Source organism: Eucyclogobius newberryi, unplaced genomic scaffold, assembly GCF_026437365.1.
Source record: "Eucyclogobius newberryi isolate DKJ021-1_F unplaced genomic scaffold, fEucNew1.0.hap1 SCAF_10, whole genome shotgun sequence".
NCBI lineage: Eukaryota > Metazoa > Chordata > Actinopteri > Gobiiformes > Gobiidae > Eucyclogobius > Eucyclogobius newberryi.
Window position 1 is genome coordinate 22,789,903 of NW_027315724.1, and position 21,521 is coordinate 22,811,423.

Sequence of the window (21,521 nt, forward strand, 5' to 3'; positions counted from 1 at the left end):
TGCACACTACAGTTTGAGTTTGACTGGAGGCGGGGCCAGACTCACTCTTCTTAAAGAACTCAGGTCTGGATCCCAGTTAAAGTTACACTAATCTGTCTTTTATTCTATCAAAACAAATGTTTGACTCTTGAGCGGGTTCTCCTCTTCACAGATCTCACCTGTCACCTCCTGCATGTCTCCATGGATACGGATACCAGGGCCATATTGTGGAACATTCCAGGCAAAGCTAAGACATCTTAATGGAGACAAGCAGATGACAGATCCTCTCTAGAAAAGTTACATGTTGCTCCTTTAAGATGTACAAAGCGTTGAGTCTGAAAGTAGTTTCCATTCTGCGCAACCTATTTAAAATATACCCCAGAGTTATTGTCAACTGTTGGTAGAAGAGCACCGGGTCATAGAGCTCAAACCTGATTTGCAAGTCAAATAGACTCGTGCGTTTTCGTTTCTCAGCGGCTGGTTATGTCGTGGAGCTGTGGTGAGAACATCATTTACACAGGAGGACGTCTGAAGTCCACTGAGGAGAAGTCCCAGCACTTTCGCCGTCTGCGGCTCACCTCTCCGTCACCGTAACAGTGGGCACCGGGGGTGGGGCAACGGCAGCTTGTCCCGGTAAGGGGAGGAGAGAAGAGAGGCAGAGGCGGTACTTTTTTTCCGCGGCTCGTTTCGCGGCGCTGGAGACTGCGGGACCAGGGCTGGAGAGACAGCCGGGGAGCATCAGCACATCCAGTCCAGCACAGTCCGACCCCCTCCCCTGCTCTGTGCACTCTTTTTGGGGACTGCACAACATTCCTATGAAATATAACTGCTTTTAATGGCATGTGGCTTGTAACTTTACTTCTGCTGTATTCTTTACAAAAAGGTAAGTGGAACTTCCCTAATGTCCTAATGTTATAAAGACATAGCTGAAGTATTTGTAAGTCACACCTAAACTTTTCAGATTTACATTTGTATTTTCAGTATTTAAAGGTGCGCACGGAGAGATGATTCTCACAGTCATTTATACGGCTCAGCCAATGATGTCTTTTAACCTAAAACCATCACGAACGTCTTTTCTTATCCAAAAATCAAAACGACTTGATCAAAGCCATGATTGTATAGTAAAAGCTGCGTGTTTAAGAGAAGAGAAAGGGGTTTGCTTCAGATAGGAAAGTCGATCGTATTTGTGTTTTGCATAATGAATGTGGAGACGTCGTGAATATGGAGGCTGCTGAATAGGAGAGCTTGATAAGGATCTGCTGCGCGCACGGAAACACTGGCGACCCTGCACACTGACTTCTGCCACAAGTCCATTGTTTATCCAGAAAAAAACACAAGTTTCAGTCAACTTTGACACGCTTGGAAACTCTGGTGTGAAAATCTATAAAGTGATGTCCCTCAGGGTGCCTTATAGAATTGGAATGAAATCCTTACAGGTATGCACTCTATTGGAATAAAAACAGGTTGAAATATCAGCACACACGAGTAGAACATGCATATGTTAGAATGGATTGGTGGAAGGTGCGTAGATTGATGTCAGGGACACTGAGCTCCGCAAGGCTTTTAATTTAGAGATAATACGTCCCAGTTGAATATTTAACGACCTGGTTGTATATTACATCTGATTTTCCAGATTAAATGTTGTAAGAGTAAGTGTGTGGCGCATATAGTCAGTTGTTATCTCTCGGTCTAATTATTCATCCACCATTTTCTGTGGTACCAGATTGCACTGATTGGCTTCGCTCTAAATACTGCGGAAGAGGGAGAAGTGTTATTTTGTCCTGGAATATTCGCTACTTGTTGTGCTGTAAATGTTATTTGGCATTATTAATATTCAAATGTGATAATATATGTATTTAGACCTAAAGTTTATCAATACAAGTGGTGGAAGGTTCATTTTCCTCACACTTCTGTGGTTAAATGTGACGCCCTGTTCGTTGCGATTGGCCTTGGCAGTGCCCTCTGCCAGTCTGCAGTTGTTTTGTTCTTTGTCAGTGTATTACAGTACACATTTGATTTAAAGTATATTGGCTATAGCCTAGATTTCTCTTGACGCGTAAATTAATCTTTAGCTCGAGCTTTGTTAAAAGGAAGAGCAAGAGGAGGGTTCGAGTCTGAGGCGGAGAGAGGATGGGCGACATGTAGCAGGGGAAAACAGAACTTCATGTTTTTAGTCGGTTTTTGCAATGCCATCCCCATCATCATGATGCATTTGTGAGCTCCGTTCTTTTGTTTCCTATTTGTAAGTTTATAAAGCAGGTAGAATAAAGTTCATATTGACACTGATGCTGCGCTATTTCTGACTGGATTAAACCCTCCTGTTCTCCCGTGTCCTGATTATAATGTGAAACGATTGTGGTACGCACTGAACTTTTGGCCTTTACAAAAATGTATTTTCACTTTTTGAGTCGTAATGGTTGTATTGAGTGATCAGGGAGCGTGTGTTGCTGCGCTTTGGCTTCGCGGGGGGCGGGAGCACGTGAGCGCGTGAAAGAGGGGGACACAGCCATTATCATTGTTTGGGAGTCTGCTTGTCATTTTTATGGAGGGCAAATGTAACCCTTCAGAGGACTGAATGAAATCTTTTAGGCCTCGCAGGCCACACACAGGCCTTGAGAATCTTACATTTTATAACCGTAAAGTGAGAACGCCGCACACCTCAGAGACACGCGCACGTTTTCAAACCGATAACGAATAAAACATAAAATAAGCTCTCGGTCGCTTGTCATTTACGTGGATTGGGGCCATGCTTAAATTATTTCATCAATTAATTAAATTCTGGTTTGATCCAGTCTCAGTCATTGGGCCTTTTCGCCACAGTGAGCAGTGTGTGCTGTTATTGTCTGTTTTACATCGGAATGACAGCTCTGTGACTTGATGGTCTTAAATGATGTGCAGCTAAATGTCTGTTTGTCTGTTTGTCCTCTCATTTTGTTTATCACTGTGACTGAATTCATTTGTTCAGCAATAACTAAATTAAAGTGCTTCCTGAATGTTTTGTTCAATTTCAATAATGCCTATAATATCAGCTGGGCCTTTACTGAGAGGAGAAAGTGTTAGTGCAGTAGTTGTGAGGGAGAGACTTTCCACGTAGATTATGTGTATTTTTATTGGCGGCAAGTGAGTTTGTCTCCCGCTTTTTGTAATCTTCAAGGCTGGCTATTCAAGTCGCGTTCTGTAGGCCTAGGTCTTATATTGCCATTTTAGTTACGTTATCGCACGGTGTGCCATTTTCCTTTTGTGATTTGAGTGTTGTCGTTGCTTGAAAGTGCTTTGTGTAGTCTGAAAGTTTGAAAGTTAGATATGCTCAAAACTCGTCAGTGGTGCAAAGAAGAGGTTTGTTGGTCTGAATTTTGCGTAATGGAGATACATTTTTTAAAATCTCCATTACGCACAGTAAAACTGATCAGGTTGTCTTTATTGACTGTAAAGCCACTACACTTTATAAAACAATGTAACTATAGGCCTATCTCATATAAACTACATCTCATCTGTAAATCCACATCATTTTAATGGTGAACTTTCTTACTGCTGTACAGTGCACAAGGCTATGTGGATATGTATACTGCTGTCTCTTCCTGTTTGTGTGTTGTTTACTCAGTGATAGAGCCCTTATTTGCAAGCCTCATTCACCTACTTTAATAATTATTATGATTAAATGCCATGCTTTTATTGCAATGCTTCATCTGCTTTCCTTGGTTGGCTGCTGGAAATGTTGTTTGTAGTTATGTCTGTAGATACAAAAATCAGTTTGCTCTAATGAAATTCAACCTGAAAGTGTCACATGACTTTGTGTGTCTGAAAGAAGAAAGATGAAATAAAAAGAAGAGGGGTTTTTAGTTGTTGGCTCTGTTTTTCTTTGCACGTGAGGGTATGAATCTCTGTCTCTGAATGAATGTAGATGAGACAGAAAAAGATGCATTATGCATAGTGGCTCACCATAAGCAATATCCATGTCTAGCATACATATTCATACTAAATTTTTATACTTCAGCCAACAAACACTTGACTTAGATGCTAAACAGAGAAGAAAAAGAAAAGGTTGAAGAGCAAAGTAAGAAACAAACACACATATTTAAAGACAAATATTTCAGTCACAATTAGATAAACCAGAAGTGAAAGGATTTACGGTCCTGTTCATGGTTAGGTGCAGTATGCAGTATTTGCTTATTCTGAGGGTTAGGGTCGAATTATAGCTCTAGATCATAATAAATGGATGAATCTGAGGGTAAATGCTGCATTGAAAGAGGAAGAGCAGTGTTCAATTGCAATGTTTTTCTAATTTGTGCTCTTCCTTTATCGAGGCATGTTGTGGCACTCTCCATGGTGCTGAAATAGCATATTCTTCAGACTTGCTGTAAGTGTACACGAATGACACAGATTTAATTAATGAAAGAATGGATTGAGCCTGACTTTAATTCATTTTATATCCTCCAGTTCACCTGTAGGAAAGCATTGTGACACAAACACCACTGTAGTCAGTATAATGTTTGTATTATCATCACCGACATTTAGCCAAGCTCTCTATTCCCTCTGACCTTGTGGCACTCACCGAGCGCCTGCTTCAGTCTGTCATGGGTCTTGTAACAGAACCTTTTGGCCCTTGATTTTAGTTCTTTACACTCTTCACACAAGCGTAAGTAGCAGTGAATTCAGAAATCAGACACAGACAGGCCTGTGATCACAGAGCGGATAGACAGTTATGTGTGTCAAATGTAAAAGGAGATTATGTGGGTTTAACTTTCTGTGTCTGGCAAACAAACTTCCATCACTTTGTCTGATTGTGTCTTGTAGAATGAGTTAAGACATGTTTATCACACATTTGTTCATTCATGTTTAAACATAGATTAAATGCATATAGTGAAAATAAGTATATGTTGTGCTTGCCTTTATCTGCGCAGCCTTCATATACCTTAATAATTTTAATACGGACAATTTATTTCTGTAAATGCTGCCAAAATCTACTTTTTATTTCATTGAAGGCTAAGTGATAAAACACTGTCAATACCTTAATTAATTTGTGCTATCTGACAAACCCTCTTCTCAAGTACATGAGCATTAAAGAGATAGGACTAATTCAGGCTTTGTTGACATAATCCAGTAAAAGGGATTCATTAAGTACCATTGTCTGAAAAGATTTGTTTCTGGTTTAGGGCATAGTGTCTTCCCTTGGCCCACAGCCAAGCTGAGCTCAGCACTTCTTAATACTCTACTACATCCCCCCATGCCTTCGTAACCCCAGTGAACACATGCACAAGCCCACTGTTCCCTAATGTGCTGCTTTAAAAGGAACCAGAGTTGCTATTATGACGAAGTATCCATCATAGACACTTAATCTGTGACAAAGTATTGTAAAGCACTGGGTCATTTAAGGCTGTCCAGAAACTCATGCTATAATAAGCAAAAATGTATTTATGAACTCTTTAAAAAACATACTGTTATGAACAGAACATGAGGAGGTTGTTTTATCAAGCCATGTGACCCTCCCTTCAGTGGGTGCACTGTAGCAAAGGGCTCCCTAAACACATATTAGATTAGACAGATTAGGTTAATGCACATATAATAAGATGGATATCAGTCGTTTGGAAGACTGAGGCAAAATTGTTTATGAAAAGCTGTGCTGTAAAGTACTGCAAAGTTGTTGCTAATGCCGTGTGGAACTCATTGACAAATAGACTGACTGTCTTTATGTGATTGACATTTGGCTATCATCCTCTTTCACATACCTACATTAATCCTGTTTTCTTGTCGTTTTTATCAACAGTCAAGAGTGAGGATGTTATTTCTACGCGACTGTACTTTGTGAACGCCTCCCTGCAGCGGGTGACCTTCTCCAGCTCGGTGGGGGTGTCCCTGCCCTGCCCCGCGGGCGGCGCCCCCCATGCCGTCCTGCGTTGGTACCTGGCTGCCGGAGACGACATTTACGACGTACCCCATATCCGCCATGTGCATGCCAACGGCACCCTCCAGCTCTACCCCTTCTCTCCCTCTGCCTATAACAGCATTATCCATGACAATGAATACTTCTGCACTGCTGAGAACCAGGCAGGCAAGATTCGCAGCCCCAGCATTCATGTCAAAGCAGGTGAGTGTCTTTGACTTTCTTCATCTTTTTGCACCATAGTTAAAAATGTAACGTAACATTAAAAATCAGTCATGTTGAATTTTAAAGTGTTATGTACCATTTACCCCTCAATATGTGAATTAGACAGTTGGACATAACATTTTAATAATATTGTATTAATAAGCTGAGATAATCATAACTATAGTTCGTTCTAGGAGGTTGAGAATATATATACCAGTATAATAGACAGTGAAACCAGCTGCTATAAATACAGATACCTTGTACTATTTTGTAATGCAAATGACCTTGAGCAACATTAATAATATTGCTTACAGCACTTTTCAAACATGAATGAGCGATCGATCAATCACAGCAGCGTTTCAACACATATCCAAATAAACCTAAAAGTCCCCGTTTAAATTTAGTCAGTTTCCCATTGAAAAAGTTCATATGAGTTCAGCAGGTGTGCAATGTGTGGAGTGAGAGCAATGGTGGGTAATAGGCTTAGAGTTTTTATTTCTTACCACACTGGCAGAGCAATTGACTGTGGATGTTCAGCTCAAGTTCCTGGTTGGGTAAGCTCACCATCAAGAATTTAGATGATTTGAATATAAAGACCAGCCAACTCAAAGTGACTAATTTGAGAATGTCACTTGCTTCAAACCCTTGGTTTGGACAACATCTGCTGTAGCCCTTTACGATGCCCCCCTGCCCCGAGACTGAATGAACTGCCATGATTAAATCTACTTGTCTACGTGACTCATGAGCATCATGTGACTAGAAGGCCACAAAATACCGCAAAAATTCCAAGCGGCCAATACACAGCATAGCAGTGCAGAGTAAAACAAATTTAGTAATTAGTAAATTGCTAATTAGTAAATTGCTTTAGGTTGTGAGTAATCATTTACTTGCGTAAATCGAAGTGTTCCATTGTAGAAAAATATTCAGTTGTAGATTGAGAATGACTCTTGGATGAGAGTCGAGAGTCTCCAGATGACTACAACTGAATCTTTTTCTACAATTAACTAGAGTAAATTGAAATAACCTATAATTGAATTTGAACAAATGCTGTTATTTGTGAGAGATGAACTGTCAAAATCACAAAATATGTAAAACCTGAAGATCAGCTGAACTCTGATCAGATCAATCAGTGCATACGGATGTTGTATCATTGGGCCAGACACTTCACCCAACTTGCCTCTTTGCAGTATGTCATGTGTGAGTAATTGTTGGTGGTCGAGTATTGTATGACAAGTGTGGCATCAGGAAAAAAGGGAGTGGCACCAGGGGGAAAAAAGCTGTTCAAGTTCAAAATCAGGTCAATATACTCAATAGGTATACAATATACATAGTAGGAGTGCAATCTATGTGTGTGGTCACAATTTTGGAAAGTATCTAATGGAGATTTTTCTGACGAGCATTGGAATTAGATTTGCATCCTAAGGTTATATAGAATTCCATCCAAAGTTTATATTTTAAACACTTAAAGGTGGTATGGACGATTTTTTTCATCAATTTTTTTTATCATATTTCCTCGTGGCGTGGATAAATCATTTGTCCTGTCACGTATCAATCATAAAATGCACCTACCGCTCACCTGCAGCCGCGTGCGGTTCGTCCCCACGTTTCCGCGTGCCTAAGCGCATGGATCTATCATAATATAGTTCCCTCAGTGTACGGGGCAAAATGAAGACGGAGAAAGACAGTTCGAGCTGACGCAGAAGTGGACAGAAATCTACGGGAGACGAGAGATGCGATGCGCTCCGTTGCGCTAATAAACAAACGCACGTGTGTGTTGTATCAGTCCGCACGGGGGAGTGCGCATGCGCACTTCCGCCTGCGTTCTCAGATCGCCGAAAAATCGTCCATACCGCCTTTAATTTGAGCATTTGAGACCAAAATATGACCCGCTAAACTAATGCAGGGTTAGCAGGTTTTATACCAAATAAAACATTATATTTAGTTTTTTGCAGTTGAAATTACTTCAATAATTGCAGTCTTTGTGATTTGCAACCTGAAACCATTCAAATTGAAATTTGATTGCGTGATCTTCAGCCTAATTGTGATAAGATTATTTTGAGTTAATTGTATTGGCTCTTACTAATTTAGACTTTATATTTCATTAGAGAAAGATCAATATATCGGCCGAAATTTGTCCTTTTTAATGGGTCAGCTACTGGTCTTAAACCTCCTTCAAAGTTATCATTTAATAATTTTCTTTTTCAATTTCTTTCTTTTAAAATTTTTCTACATTCTTAAAAACACACAACACATACAAGAGATGGAATAACACCAGAGAGAAAATAGACAAAAGCAAATCTCGACGAGACATCAAAATAAAACTAAGACGCACAAACTCTAAAATAAAAGTCCCAATTGGTCCAAAGTCGGTTAAATTTGCCCAATTTCAATTTTTAGTCCACGTTAACATAATTTTCTCCATTTTCCATATGTAAGTTATGATGTCGTTCCAGTTTCTGATTGTCGGTGCAGTTTGAGTTATCCATTTTTTCTTTTCCTGCAGGAGTATGCTCCAAAATGATCCATTTACTGTGTCTATTGCATGAGTTTTGAGGCACAAATACATTGGGGCAACCACAGTTTCTCCAGCAGTTTGACATGGTGTTATGAAGAACCGTGACAGAATTCCAACAGAATTCCCTCCAAACATGTGATTACGTGGTTCTCCATTGTAATGTTCAAATATTTTCACATTCTTCGTTTGTCAAAATAAAATTCGTCTCTTTCCCATTTATTTTTAATATTGTCAAGTGGCTGCCTAAATTGATCTATATAATTTAGATATTATTCCCCTTGAACGTACCGATTTATAAGGTGCAGCTGATCAGTCTGGTCAGGATTCTAAAATAGTTGTATCGGATTTTATCATTAAAAAAACAATTTCGGTCGATCTTTACAAAATGTTGATTCCCCCATGGGAACAATTAAGTCTTCAAATTTAACTTAAATCTAACAAATTCTCTAATACTCTCAATTGTTGTCCGTATAAATGTGTTGTATTATAACATTGTATTTTATGGTCATTGTAATCTTTTCAAATCATACATTTACACTGATTATCATTTTTTTCCCTCTCTTTTTTGTTTTTTTTCTAGGGGTTGTGATTTCAGTAAATTATTGAATAATGACTCCTAATAGAAGTTCATCACACATAGAGCTTAGTAAAATATCTCCTTCCAGTGGAGGGTCCAATTGACACAGTAGGACAGTTTGAGTCATCTGCCAGTGTCACAACTATAAAGTTACAATATTGTTGTTATTTCAGGTGTTTGTAACACTAGAATATACCTCACAGACACACATTTGTTTGTTCACATGTAGATGACTGTATCCATAGAGTGGTATAGACACAGAGATGCATATATCTACACACAAGCACACTCGGCACACTAGCCTGTGCGCAGCTCATGCCAGCAAGCCTCCTGTCTCCCAGTCTCTCCATCTGTCCATGGACTGGAAAGTCCCTTAGCCACTTACACACTGAATCACACACTGACACACATACACACTTCCATTTTAGTCAGGCTTGCTCTTTGTGTTTAGTTGCCAGCTCTTTGTCAGAATGCTGGGCAGAAAACATTTTGACTGTCCCAGTCAGATTTGAACAGCATCTTGTGTTATTCATAAAGGGTGATTTTAAATTATTCCTTTTTCTCTGCACTGACACTTAGAATCTCACCCATCTGGCCAGTGTGGTTCCCAGAGGAAGACAGTCCCTCCAGCATCACAGTGACCTTATAGGCCGCTTCAGTGCTGAGATGACCTTCTCTCCCAAATAATTACAACAATTAATCAATTAAATGCTGAGGCAACCACAACTCCAGAGCTCCATAAGCAGGCCTGATTCTCGTGTGGTGCACCTCATTACCCCCACAGAGTGGTTGCCATGGGCGACAAAGGCGTGAGCGCTAGGGTGTGGCATGCCCCGTCTCAGGTGGTGCGCTAGAGTGATGACAGCTGACAGCACACAGTGTGGCTCCCCCTAAATCTGAGCCCCTCCCCCATCCTGCCTTTGGTCTGTTTCACCCTTCCCTTCACATCTTTACATCTCTCAATCCTCCCCCTCTTTCTCACCCTTTTCCATGCATGCTGATTGTGCTCCAGTAATAGCAGCAGCACCTGTCTGGATGGCTCTATGTGGGCTGCGTTTGCTGAGTGTTTGGGCATTCTTACCAGCCAGGTTAGGGTGTATCTTTTTATTATTTATATACATTATTTGGTGCCCATAGGAAACGCACCCAGACACATGAGACATATGTCTCCACCCAGTATGGAGACATACAAACCCCACAACGGCCCCACTATGCCCACAAATCCAACCCGGGACCTTTTTTGTTGTGAGGTGAGAGCGCTAGACAGGAAGACAGAAAAGCAATGACTGCCATATCACTAAATAACATCTGCTCACCTCCAAGACTTCTCCATTTAAGATAAGATAAGATATTCCTTTATTGTCCACACATGGGGAAATTTCATTGATGCAACACAGGTAGATACAGAGGTAGATACAGAAGAAAAGAACAGATCACTTATAGGAAGTTATCTGTTTTTATATATATATATATATATATATATATATATATATATATATATATATATATATATATATATATATATTAAAAAAATACTATATTAAATAAATTACAATATTCAACATTTCTCCTCTTTGTTTTTGTGGTTCACGTTATGAATAAGTAAATGCCGTATTTGGTTTCCCCGTCTTTAATTATTGAAGTGACAGTGATACAGGACTACAGTGACAGTGCGCCCAGTGCACCAGACTCGTGTTTTAGCTCGTTTCTAGGCAACCAGTCTGCATATAGTCAGGCATCAGTAACATCCTAATGATTCTGCTACACATGCAATGGGGGAGTGCAATTTACACACAAATCAGTTGCACAACCATTTGCATCATAACATGTTTCATGAAAAATAAACTTTTACAAAGTGTGCAAAGCTGACCATATCAAAAAAGGCTTTATAGTACAATATATGAGCCGACCAAATAGGATCATAATTGTTCATCAATAAATGATGGAAACCCTCGTTCTTTGTATCTGGGTTCACAGTGTGTTTGCTCTCGATTTATCAAGGATTGGAGTGATATTAATTTATTTCAGAGATTTGAGAAACACTTTTATTACTATTATTGCAAACTTTAATGTATCATTGATTGAAAAGCGAGACAATAGAAGATGACCAAGTTAGCAGAACATTATTTACATACACTATATTAAACCTCATAAGAGTCCGAGATCTCTCCGGTGATGGTGATCCTGTGATGGTGATCCTGTGATGGTGATCCAGTGATGGTGATCCGGTGATGGTGATCCTGTGATGGTGATCCTGTGATGGTGATCCTGTGATGGTGATCCAGTGATGGTGATCCTGTGATGGTGATCCGGTGATGGTGATCCTGTGATGGTGATCCTGTGATGGTGATCCAGTGATGGTGATCCTGTGATGGTGATCCAGTGATGGTGATCCTGTGATGGTGATCCTGTGATGGTGATCCAGTGATGGTGATCCTGTGATGGTGATCCGGTGATGGTGATCCTGTGATGGTGATCCGGTGATGGTGATCCGGTGATGGTGATCCGGTGATGGTGATCCTGTGATGGTGATCCTGTGATGGTGATCCGGTGATGGTGATCCGGTGATCTGATTAAAAGGAAACTATCAAGCTGCTAGACCTGTTAGACACAAAAATAAAGCTGTAATCACTTATTCAAAGTCAAATCAGCCATTCTAGGATGAACAGAGTCAGTTTCTTCTCCAAACCTACAAATAAAATTACTAAAAAGTCACTAAACCTCATTTTGAGTTAAATTTTCTTCAGCTTTGTAAGGGTCTAGTGTCAATCAGTCCATACCTGAACCTGTCTGAATTATTTTTACTACGGAAAATCTAGGCGGAATTTAAAATCTGATGTTCCTCTCAATCATCAGAGGGAAAAACTACTCAGCATCACAAAGAGTCCAGCCATTTGTTCGTACTCCAAAGTGTTCAGAGACAGCTTCAGTTTGAATTGGGGCTCTTTTTAGTCAGGCAGGTTTTAGGAAAACTCATCCGGAATGTTTGTACCAATTTGTCCCTAATCAAATGAATAAATAAATCAAATATCAGTACTTTTTAAGTTGTGTTAGTCTGAATCCGCCGTGACCTTACCTCCCTTTGAACTGTGACACTTACACGCTGTCGAGCTGGTTTTAAACACTATGAAACTCTTATTAGGCTTTGGGGATTTTCCCTGCTATTGACAAGTGGCACTGGGGTCAGCCGGAGTGTAAATAAATGATTGAAAGAATTGACTTGGCCACAAGAGAGGCGCCTCCCCAATCAATGCCAGTTATTGATTTGCAGGTACATTGCGACTCTTTAAGTGAAAATAATTAAAAATGAAGACTTGATTGGAATGATTTGTCTTTTAAGGGTGATTTGTGTTAAAGAAATCTTGGCAGGTCAGCGAGTCTGTGTTATTGTATGTCTCAGGAGAATATATTGCTGCTGCTGCTAATTGGTTAAATTAGTCAAAAGTAGCTTTGTAAACCCCCAATCAACCAGTCTGTGTAGATTTGTTTTTTCTTTTTCCAAGTCCCATTGGCCAAAGCACATATTCTATACATTCGTATAGGTCAGATATGAATATGAAAATGTCCCTATTAAGACAATACAAAAAATCGACATTTATGTGTGTTGTATATAAATCCAGAAGATTCAAACTAGGATCTGGCCAACCATCGGCAACGTTTTGATGAAAAATCTCATGATTTGAACGGGACAGTGGGTTTGGTTCCCCTGGATTACAGTGACAGTGGTGGGAGGCATAAAGCCATCTTAATGACCAGGGGAGCTGGCCTTCAGGCCACTTGTTAATTACAGCATATCATGGAAGAGCCAAGATCAAGACCACCATGTATTTTACACATTGATGAATGTATTTGTGATTCACTCACCCGTTCCTTTATTACAAAAAAAACCTTTAAAAGTTCATTTGTTTTCTAATAGAGCTGGGCAATATTGACAAAAAATATGATTTAGACATTTTTTTGTATTATCTTGATAACAATTTTCACAATCTGGAATTTGCTAAACTTGATGTCTTGGTTGAGATTCAAATCTAGCAAATAAATGTGTAAATTTAGCCGCAAAAAGGCAGAATTATATCTTTATACCCTTGTAGGGAAGATTAGCTAGATGCTTCTGTGATTTTTCTTTTAATCAGCTATTTCTGCTGTCATTTTTATTAGTTTTGATTATAGCAACATACTCAATATTCTTTTAACAATTATTATCAATATTACCATTTTTGTGATAGATCTCCCATCCCTAGCTAGCTCCTTAGGCTTTAAGATGATCACTGTTCTTTTTGTTCACTGGCACCCATTCACAGTCTAGTGCCCTGCATGAGGTGGGAGTGTGTTTTTGATGCCTTGCGCCTGTTTGTGACAGGTCCATTGGCCAAGAGTGGCCCTCAACTCCTTCCTGTCTCATAGCATCTGCAGCGTTGTTCTTTAAAAGGCCAATGGCCACTCACAGTGTCTCCCTCTCAGCCAAGCTCCAAGTCAACCCTCCTTTAACTTTAATCACAGACTGGTGGCTTTTCAACACCAATGTTTCTTTTCACGTGGCTTTGGGTCAAACCTTACAAAAATATGTCACTATTTATACATTTTCATTCGTCTAAATTTAGGACTTTTGTGACATTTATTGTGATAAATTATTTTTGATTTATATTCTTTATAAATCAAAATATCTGTCTATTTAAAAATGGTAGAAAAATAATTAGTTTCTACTCAACTTATAGTGGTGCGGATTCCTGTGCCCGTTCTTCGACGTTCTACTTTGGCTTCTCTGTCAACACTTATTTTACATCTATTTTAAACGTGTAACTTCTCTGGTGGGAGGTCACATGAGATGTTTTTGCTTTGCCTAGAATGTTTCATAGTATGTTTCACAGTGCGGCATTAAACATATCTATTTCTATGGAGACAGACTTTGTGAGAGGGGACCGGGTTCACTGTACGAATGCAATAAAAAAACACCTTAAATTGAACAAATGCCAGATTCAATGCCAGAGAACTGGAGAACTTTAATGCCATACTGTGGAATATTGCTGGCAGGGGAAAAACATCTTTACGGAGACAAGAAGGTGGCCTCCCTCCAGAAAAGTTCAATTGTTTGGTTGAATGAATATTAACAATGAACCTGTTTTGTGCAGTGTTCAGGGAGCCCTACACAGTCCGCGTGGCTGACCAGCGCTCCATGCGAGGAAATGTCGCAGTGTTCAAGTGCCTCATCCCCTCAGCTGTCCAGGAGTATGTCAGTGTTGTTTCCTGGGAGAAGGACACCGTCTCTATTGTCCCAGGTAAGACACTTTGCAGCTAAAAGGATACAATAATAATCCAGCCAGTATCACTTGCTTAAATGGACTGTTTGATAAATTCAATGTTGGGACAGTGACAATATACTTTTTATTTCAAATTGTTCCTTTTTTTTGGCTGTGAGACTCTGTCAAACACTTGTTACTAAAACTCTTTGTCAATGTCCCTGTTTTGGCTGTGAAACAATGTAATGTTTTTAAGATAAGTTAGATGAAATGGCTTTTGCTTGCCACATCTCCGGCACTTCACTGACTGACATCATTGTGTTTAATAGCTGCATTACAGGGATAAATCAGGCGTCATTGGTGGTGTGTGTGGGAGAGTGAGAGATGGAGGTGTGTGTGTTGACTGGGGCGTCTAATTTGATGAGAGAGCAATGTGTTTGCAGGTCATCACTGCTGCTGCCTAAGCTCTGTCATGTTCTAGACTTTGTTGTACGTCTGTTGTATCACAATTATTAAAATAGTAGCTTAAGCAAGTTTGAGTCTTTGAATTGACATTTATACATGTGTAAGTGTGTGCAAGCATGTATCTCAAAGTCAGTGTTAACACTTGATCTATAGAGCAATTGCAGATCGCAGGGTGTCAGATTAGACTGTTTAGGTCAGATGATACGCCGTGCTCCTGCTGCCCCTTATCTGGCTCTCTGATACCAAGCACCTCTTTTATCTCACTTTGTTGTGTGTGTGCTGTGTATCAGTGCTGTACCTCTTTGTATGGCTCTGTCCTTCACAGCGGAGCACACATTGATCCAGCGCAGCTGTAGTGTGTATATTTATGTGTGTGTGGCCTGAGGGGGGTTTCCTGTCTGGATCGATAAAGCTTGCTGTTGGATTCCCCTCTCTCTTGTCACAGATCCCTCAGTGTGAAAGTGGTGAAACCAGGGCCATTCTGTTTGACTGATAGCTCAGCAAATGCAGTGTGTGTGTGTATGTGTGTGTGTGTGTGTGTTTGTGTGTGTGTGTGTGTGTGTTTGTAAAAGCCACTGTATCATGACTGTGTGGTAAGAGCTCAGTGGGAGAAGGCTATTGATCAACTGATGGGCCTATTCATTAAAACATGCAAATACTGGCAATACACACAGGCCAGGGGGCATGGACTCAAACGGATGCAATAAATGTAACTGTTATGAACTACACTGTAAGCAGAAAGAATTAGCTATGAACTCATGTTCCACTGTGTTTAAAAACTCTTCTGCACATGCTGATGCTGACCTCTCTTTTACATAACACTGCTATGTTTCTAGTGAAGGTTTGAGGCCTTTGTCAGCGTTGAGGCCACTTACAGACATGCGAGCCAAGCTTCTATGTGCCTCCTAATATTAAACATTGCTTCACACCTATCATCCATCAATGCGTCCATCAAGCCATCCATCAATCACTGGCCGCATGTACATCTTCGTCTCTTTCCCCTGCGCTGGAGATACGCCTGTGGTTTTCCATTTATTAGGGACAGTTTATGCCAAGGTAGTGGCCTGACAGGATGACACATGCCATATAGACCGCCATGTTGGTCAATAAAACTTAGTTTGAATGGGCTTTGATGAAGAGGCAGGATGGTGTTAGTTGACAGCTGGCCTCTCTGTGATGCGACCCTGCCTCGGTGTTGTGTCACTATTTGACAGCCAAATGTGTTTGCATTGAGGCCTGTTTTATGGAGGAGGTGCAGGGGGGCTGAGGGGAGACCGGGAGAGAGACACAGTCAAACAGACGGGGCTGCTTGTGTTGACCGGCTATCTTGGGTGTCATATCTCCCTTGTCTCTTTCTAGACATGTCTTGCCTTCTTACTGATGGTTTGCCGGTTGCATGTGGTTAGAAAATTAGCATTTGTTTGCTTGTCAGTGAGGGCACTGAGAGAGGCTGCTCCGCTGACAGATGTGTATGAAGGGACTTCTCCTCCTTGTGTATATGTTTCACTTAGTATCCTTCTCGTTCTGCAATTGGAGCTTAAAACAGTGTGATTTTTATCTGGTCACCATGGTAACGGGTGCAAACTGGCGTGCAAAATGAGGAAGGTGTGAGGATGCATTGGTGCCTGATTTGTATTAGTGGATCTCCATGGCTCAGATCTACCATACACATGCACACGCACACACAGAGGACACTCCTGCACTTTAATGCACACTTTTGTGTTTTATTCATTTATTTTCACTTTACTCATACTTGGGTTCGGGTTAGAGTGAGTAACGGACAATATCAGAGCTTTACACGGCTTCATCTCAAACTTTGGTAAGAAAATTAGAAATGTGACCTCCCTATGGTTAAGTCAGTATTGATTTACAGATTTCTCTTTCCAAAATACGATGCTATTGTATGGACTAATCAGAATCAAATATGTTAAAAGATAAATTGCCTTATTGATGTGTTCCTTGATGGAGTTATTGATTTGTTGATTCTGGTTGAAAGGGAGGACACACGGAGCGGGCTCATGTTGTGACATCTGGGTTTTTGCATCCATTGATTGAGGGTGTTTAATCGCCTTTCTCTTGCACACACAGTAGCTTTGTATGTGTGTGTGTGTGTGTGTGTGTGTGTGTGTTTGTGTGTGTGTGTGTATGTGTGTGTGTATGTGTGTGTGTGTGTGTGTGTATGTGTGTGTGTGTGTGTTTGTGTGTGTGTGTGTATGTGTGTGTGTATGTGTGTGTGTGTGTGTGTGTGTATGTGTAGCGTCACCAGAGCGGCTTTTGCGCCAGTCTCCATTTTGTGGCCACTCTTGTCTCCCCTCCTCTCATCTGTACATCTACTCTTCTTCATCGTGTCCCTTTTTCTGGAAGCACTTTTCTCTGTCCAAAGTGACAAAGCATCATCTTTTGCTTCCACTCCATCAAGCTTAAACGTTAACAACAGATCGGGACAAAAAATAGCAGAATAGGCATAAAAGACAAGCACCAAAAGTGGCACAAAAAGTATGACATGCTGAATTATGCAGATGGAAAAGTGCCACAGAATGGAGGCTGATGGTAGGTATACGTCGATGAAGAGACATGGACTCACCGAAAGGTGTAGATGCCTTGATTTCTTGCTGTCCCCAGCACCCAAGGGACCGGGAAGGGGCCAGGGGCTTTAAAGCTGCCAGGCCTTCCCATTAGAGATGCATCCCAAATGTACTTTATGCCCCACCGGCCCACCCTTTTCCTCCATTATCTTTGAGCCTTGTTTTATTTATTTATCTATTAACAAATCCTTGCATTGTACTAGTCACGTTTTAGGAGGTTACTCATAGTGTTGTCGGGCTGAGGTCGTGCACCGGGTGTGAAGGGGAAATGTGTAGTGTTTACTTATTGATTTGTTTTTATAGGCTGTGGTTTGTATTTCCCTGTGTGTCTTTTTGTGCGAACCTGGCAGTGATGCATGTTAGGTCGGCTTATTTATTCAGCACTCATGTTTGGATGTTTTACAGAGAAAACAGGTGCAGGGCGGCTCTGAACGGGCTCTGTTTGAGACCAGTGTGTGTGTGTGTTAGTGAGAAAAAAAACAAGAGGGACGAAGACAGTGGGGCATTCACTGCTGTCCCCCAGACCAGAGGGCTGGAACGATGGGCGGCAATGAGAATACACAGATGTAGCTTTCAAGTAATCTTGTTTGAATACAGAGATGTAAAGATGGTGTGAGAGCGAGAAGGGTAGATAGATAATATAAATATGTGAGCAAAGATGGAAATGGCAGATGAGATGTGGAGATTGAAGGAGGGAGAGAGGGAGGGAGGGAGAGAGGAAGAGTGGCGCACGAGGAGAATTTCAATGGCACTCCAATCATGCAGGCAGTCTCGTTAGCCCAGGGAACATTTGCATAGTGCTTTGGCGAATTCATTTGGCCTTACTCAGAGAAGATGGCTCCCTTTCCTCGCTGCTAGTTAGTTATTCATTAACAGCACACGGCTAAGGTGTGTGAGAGTGCATACAAGTGAATTAGCGTCCGCCACACTGTGTAATCTGAACATTTCATTTCAGTTTAGCTCAAATGTATGAAACACAAAACCAAGATATTGTAAAAGTCCACATTCAAGGGTTGTCAGACATTTTGTCAATGTGAAGATGTCAGCGCTTTACACAACAGCCATCATGATTTTCAAACACCATTTTGCACCAATAGTGATGCGCTGTGGCTTTGAGAGCTAATTGGAAAGAAATGACGTGAGTTGAGGCAGCCACAAATAGGATCACGACTATTCTGAAGAAACATGCAGGTTTGACAAAACTGGGGCGCTTGAATGTCAACGCTTTTATGGTTAGTAATAACAATGAAGACTACAATGGAGTCCGGGCCTTTCCGTGTGAAGTTTGCATGTTTCTCCCTGTGTCTGGTTGGATTTCCTCTGTGCATTCTAGGTTCCCCCGTCAACCCAAGCATGCACAAGAGGTAAAACTCCTCCACTAAAGCTAATCCTGATTGAGAACAGCACAAGATCTGCACTGCAGCGACCACAGCTCCTAATCGAAGGCGTCGTGAGTTTGAGTCCGGCTCTCGACAATTTGCTGCATGTCATTCCCCAGGTTCACTCCCGTTTCACGCTACACTGTCCTGTCAAATGAAGCCTACCAGACAAAATATCCTTATAAAAAAATAAATAATTATACAAATACTCTAAAATACTCATCTTTTTGAAGGTATGCTAAATTGTAATAGAAAGTAAATCCTTTATACATATTATACCTTACAGTATATGAGGTAAAAAGAGCTTATAAAACATTTCTGTTGGCTTGACATAATATTGCCTGACTATGACTTCTGGATTAAAAAAGTATCGCTATATTCATTTTTGTCAATACGGCCCACCCCTATTTTAAAAACACAATTAAATGTTCGGCAATTAGTGTCCTCAATGATATAAATTACATATCACAAAGCGTTGCATAATCATAGGTTGACTCAAGGCTATGATGCTGCAGCGTGTTCCTGTATTAATGAATGAGAACATTGCGTGAATGTGATATGCATATGTTTGTGTTTTATAGTTGTGTGTTGGGGGCAGGGCAATATGAGAAATATCCTGTTCCAACATATCCCCTCTGGAGCTGACTTAATGACCCATGACCTGAAGAGTGCATGCTCGAGTAGGACGGAGTGAGAGGGGGGAAAGGGAGGTGCAGGGGTGCCAGGCGGGAGAGGGAAGAGGAAACAAAATGGAGGAAAAGAGGCATACATGCAAATGCACTCCAGCTCCAAGATTAATCGCAGTCCAATCAAAATCACAATTTGAATGAACTCAATTAGCAAAGCATCAAAGCTACAATTTTTCAAAGTAACACAATTTCCTCCACAAAAAAAACAAAGCCACACTTTCTTATTTTGCATAAAAAGAGGTGCTAACCCAGTAATTTAGAGCTGTACAAACATGTACTGAAATGCATGGGATTATTTTTTTATTAGAATTATCTGTCAGTTTATTGCCCTATTTCACTCTTTCTGTCCATTCTCTTTGATACGTTTAAAATGTGACTTTTGAACAGAACCCTATTATTAAAACATAAAATGCAAATCTAATCGCAATTGCAATACTTTCCATCTTTTCCCCCTGAATCGTGCATTCTTAGAAGGCATCCTATAGTGATGGACTAGTTAATCTGATTAGAGTGAGTAATATAGTAACTAATAATGATAATAATAATACGTTTTTTTATGTTTTATGTATATTTATTTATATCTAATGAAGTTATGAAACTGTATGACGCAATTACAATGGCTGTTATATGGGATATTTTCACAAACAACACACAAATAATGCTCTTCTAAAAACGAGACAGAGGAGTGTGTAAATGCTGTAGAAAAGGTCAGTTTAATGTAAAATGTATCAGCAGTGTTTTACCATCAATTCTACCATGTGTTTGAGAGAGATTTTAAACACCTTTTCCAATCATTAGTTAATAACAACTCCAATGTGCACCATGTATTCTGAATACTTTCCATAAAGAGAAAGACTGTTTTGTGAGAAATGTGATATTTACCCTAAATGTTGTACATGCAGTAATAATGTACTATCATCATTAACGTCTCAGCTGTTTTGTTTAAGCTTTGAGGGGGATTTACTTTCTGGACTGTCGTTGTGTCCTTACATTTCTCTTTCCCTCCAAATCTGCTATTTCAATGATGTGCCTTCTTCTGTCCACTCTACCTTCTATACCTCAGCTTTTGGAATTTGAAAGAGCCGTTCTTCTTTTGTGTCTGGTTTGTTTGTGTGCAGTGCTATTATTTTACAAATGCCCTGAGCAACACACGTTTCCTGTTTCTCTCACCTTTTCTCATAGTTAAAGGTATTAAAATGCTCTGTGAGACTCATATCTTAAAAGAAAATCTTTTCTTCAACCTTTGCCAAGCTAATGACTCACAGTCTCTTTACCTCATTTGTACTAATGCTTGCGTGGCTGTAGTATATACACACACACACATATCCATATATATATATATAGTAAGTCACAATAATAATATACCAGATATTTGAGCTGCGTTAATAAAGAAAGGTATTTTACAAAACATTATATAGTCATAGTCCAAATTATTTTTGAATCAATGATTATTTTGTAGTATTTTTGTGTACTGTAAACACATGTTTTCTTTGTTTAATTTATTGGATTCTCCATCCAACTTTGCTGATGACAAAAAATGCGCATGAGAATTGTGTGTGTGTGTGTTGTGTGTGTGTGTGTGCGCGTGTGTGTGTGTGTGGGTGGGTGAGTGTGTGTGTGTGTGAGTGTGTGTGTGTGCGTGCATGCGCGTGTGTTGTGTGTTTGTGTGTGTGTGTGTGTGCGTGTGTGTGTGTGCGTGTGGTGTGTGCGTGTGCGTGCGTGTGGTGTGTGTGCGCGTGTGCGTGTGTGTGTGTGTGTGTGCGTGTGCGTGCGCGTGCGTGCGTGTGCGTGTGTGTGTGTGTGTGTGTGTGGAAGAGAGGGAGAGAGAGGAAAATCTTTGTACATCTGAGCTTAGCTGACTAAGGCTCCCAGAAGACAAAGGAAGGGTGAGAGGAGAGCCGGAAGACTCAGTATAGAGGAAAAAGCGAATGTAATTTGAATCTCATATACATTTCAGTTGAAAGTCATGGTAGCCTTGATACATTCTCTGTGGAGCAGGGCTCACCCACC

The 21,521-nt window shown here is 40.4% G+C and overlaps 1 protein-coding gene across 1 annotated transcript; it reads left to right on the plus strand.

The window, feature by feature from the left end:
• The first annotated feature begins 597 nt into the window (after window positions 1–597).
• LOC140369554 (cell adhesion molecule DSCAML1-like) lies at window positions 598–18,811 on the plus strand. The gene is made up of 4 exons (XM_072456930.1): window positions 598–862; window positions 5,744–6,064; window positions 14,286–14,432; window positions 18,777–18,811. The coding sequence occupies exons 1-4, from the start codon at window positions 820–822 to the stop codon at window positions 18,809–18,811; spliced, it is 546 nt and encodes a 181-aa protein (XP_072313031.1). The 5' UTR covers window positions 598–819.
• Window positions 18,812–21,521: the final 2,710 nt, after the last annotated feature.

Excerpts from the sequence above, each read along its gene's own strand:
- LOC140369554 (XM_072456930.1), top strand. The coding sequence starts at position 820 with ATGTGGCTTGTAACTTTACTTCTGCTGTATTCTTTACAAAAAG. Across the intron at positions 863-5,743 it reads GCTGTATTCTTTACAAAAAG|TCAAGAGTGAGGATGTTATT; the intron begins GTAAGTGGAACT and ends TTTTATCAACAG. Across the intron at positions 14,433-18,776 it reads CACCGTCTCTATTGTCCCAG|GTTCCCCCGTCAACCCAAGC; the intron begins GTAAGACACTTT and ends TGTGCATTCTAG.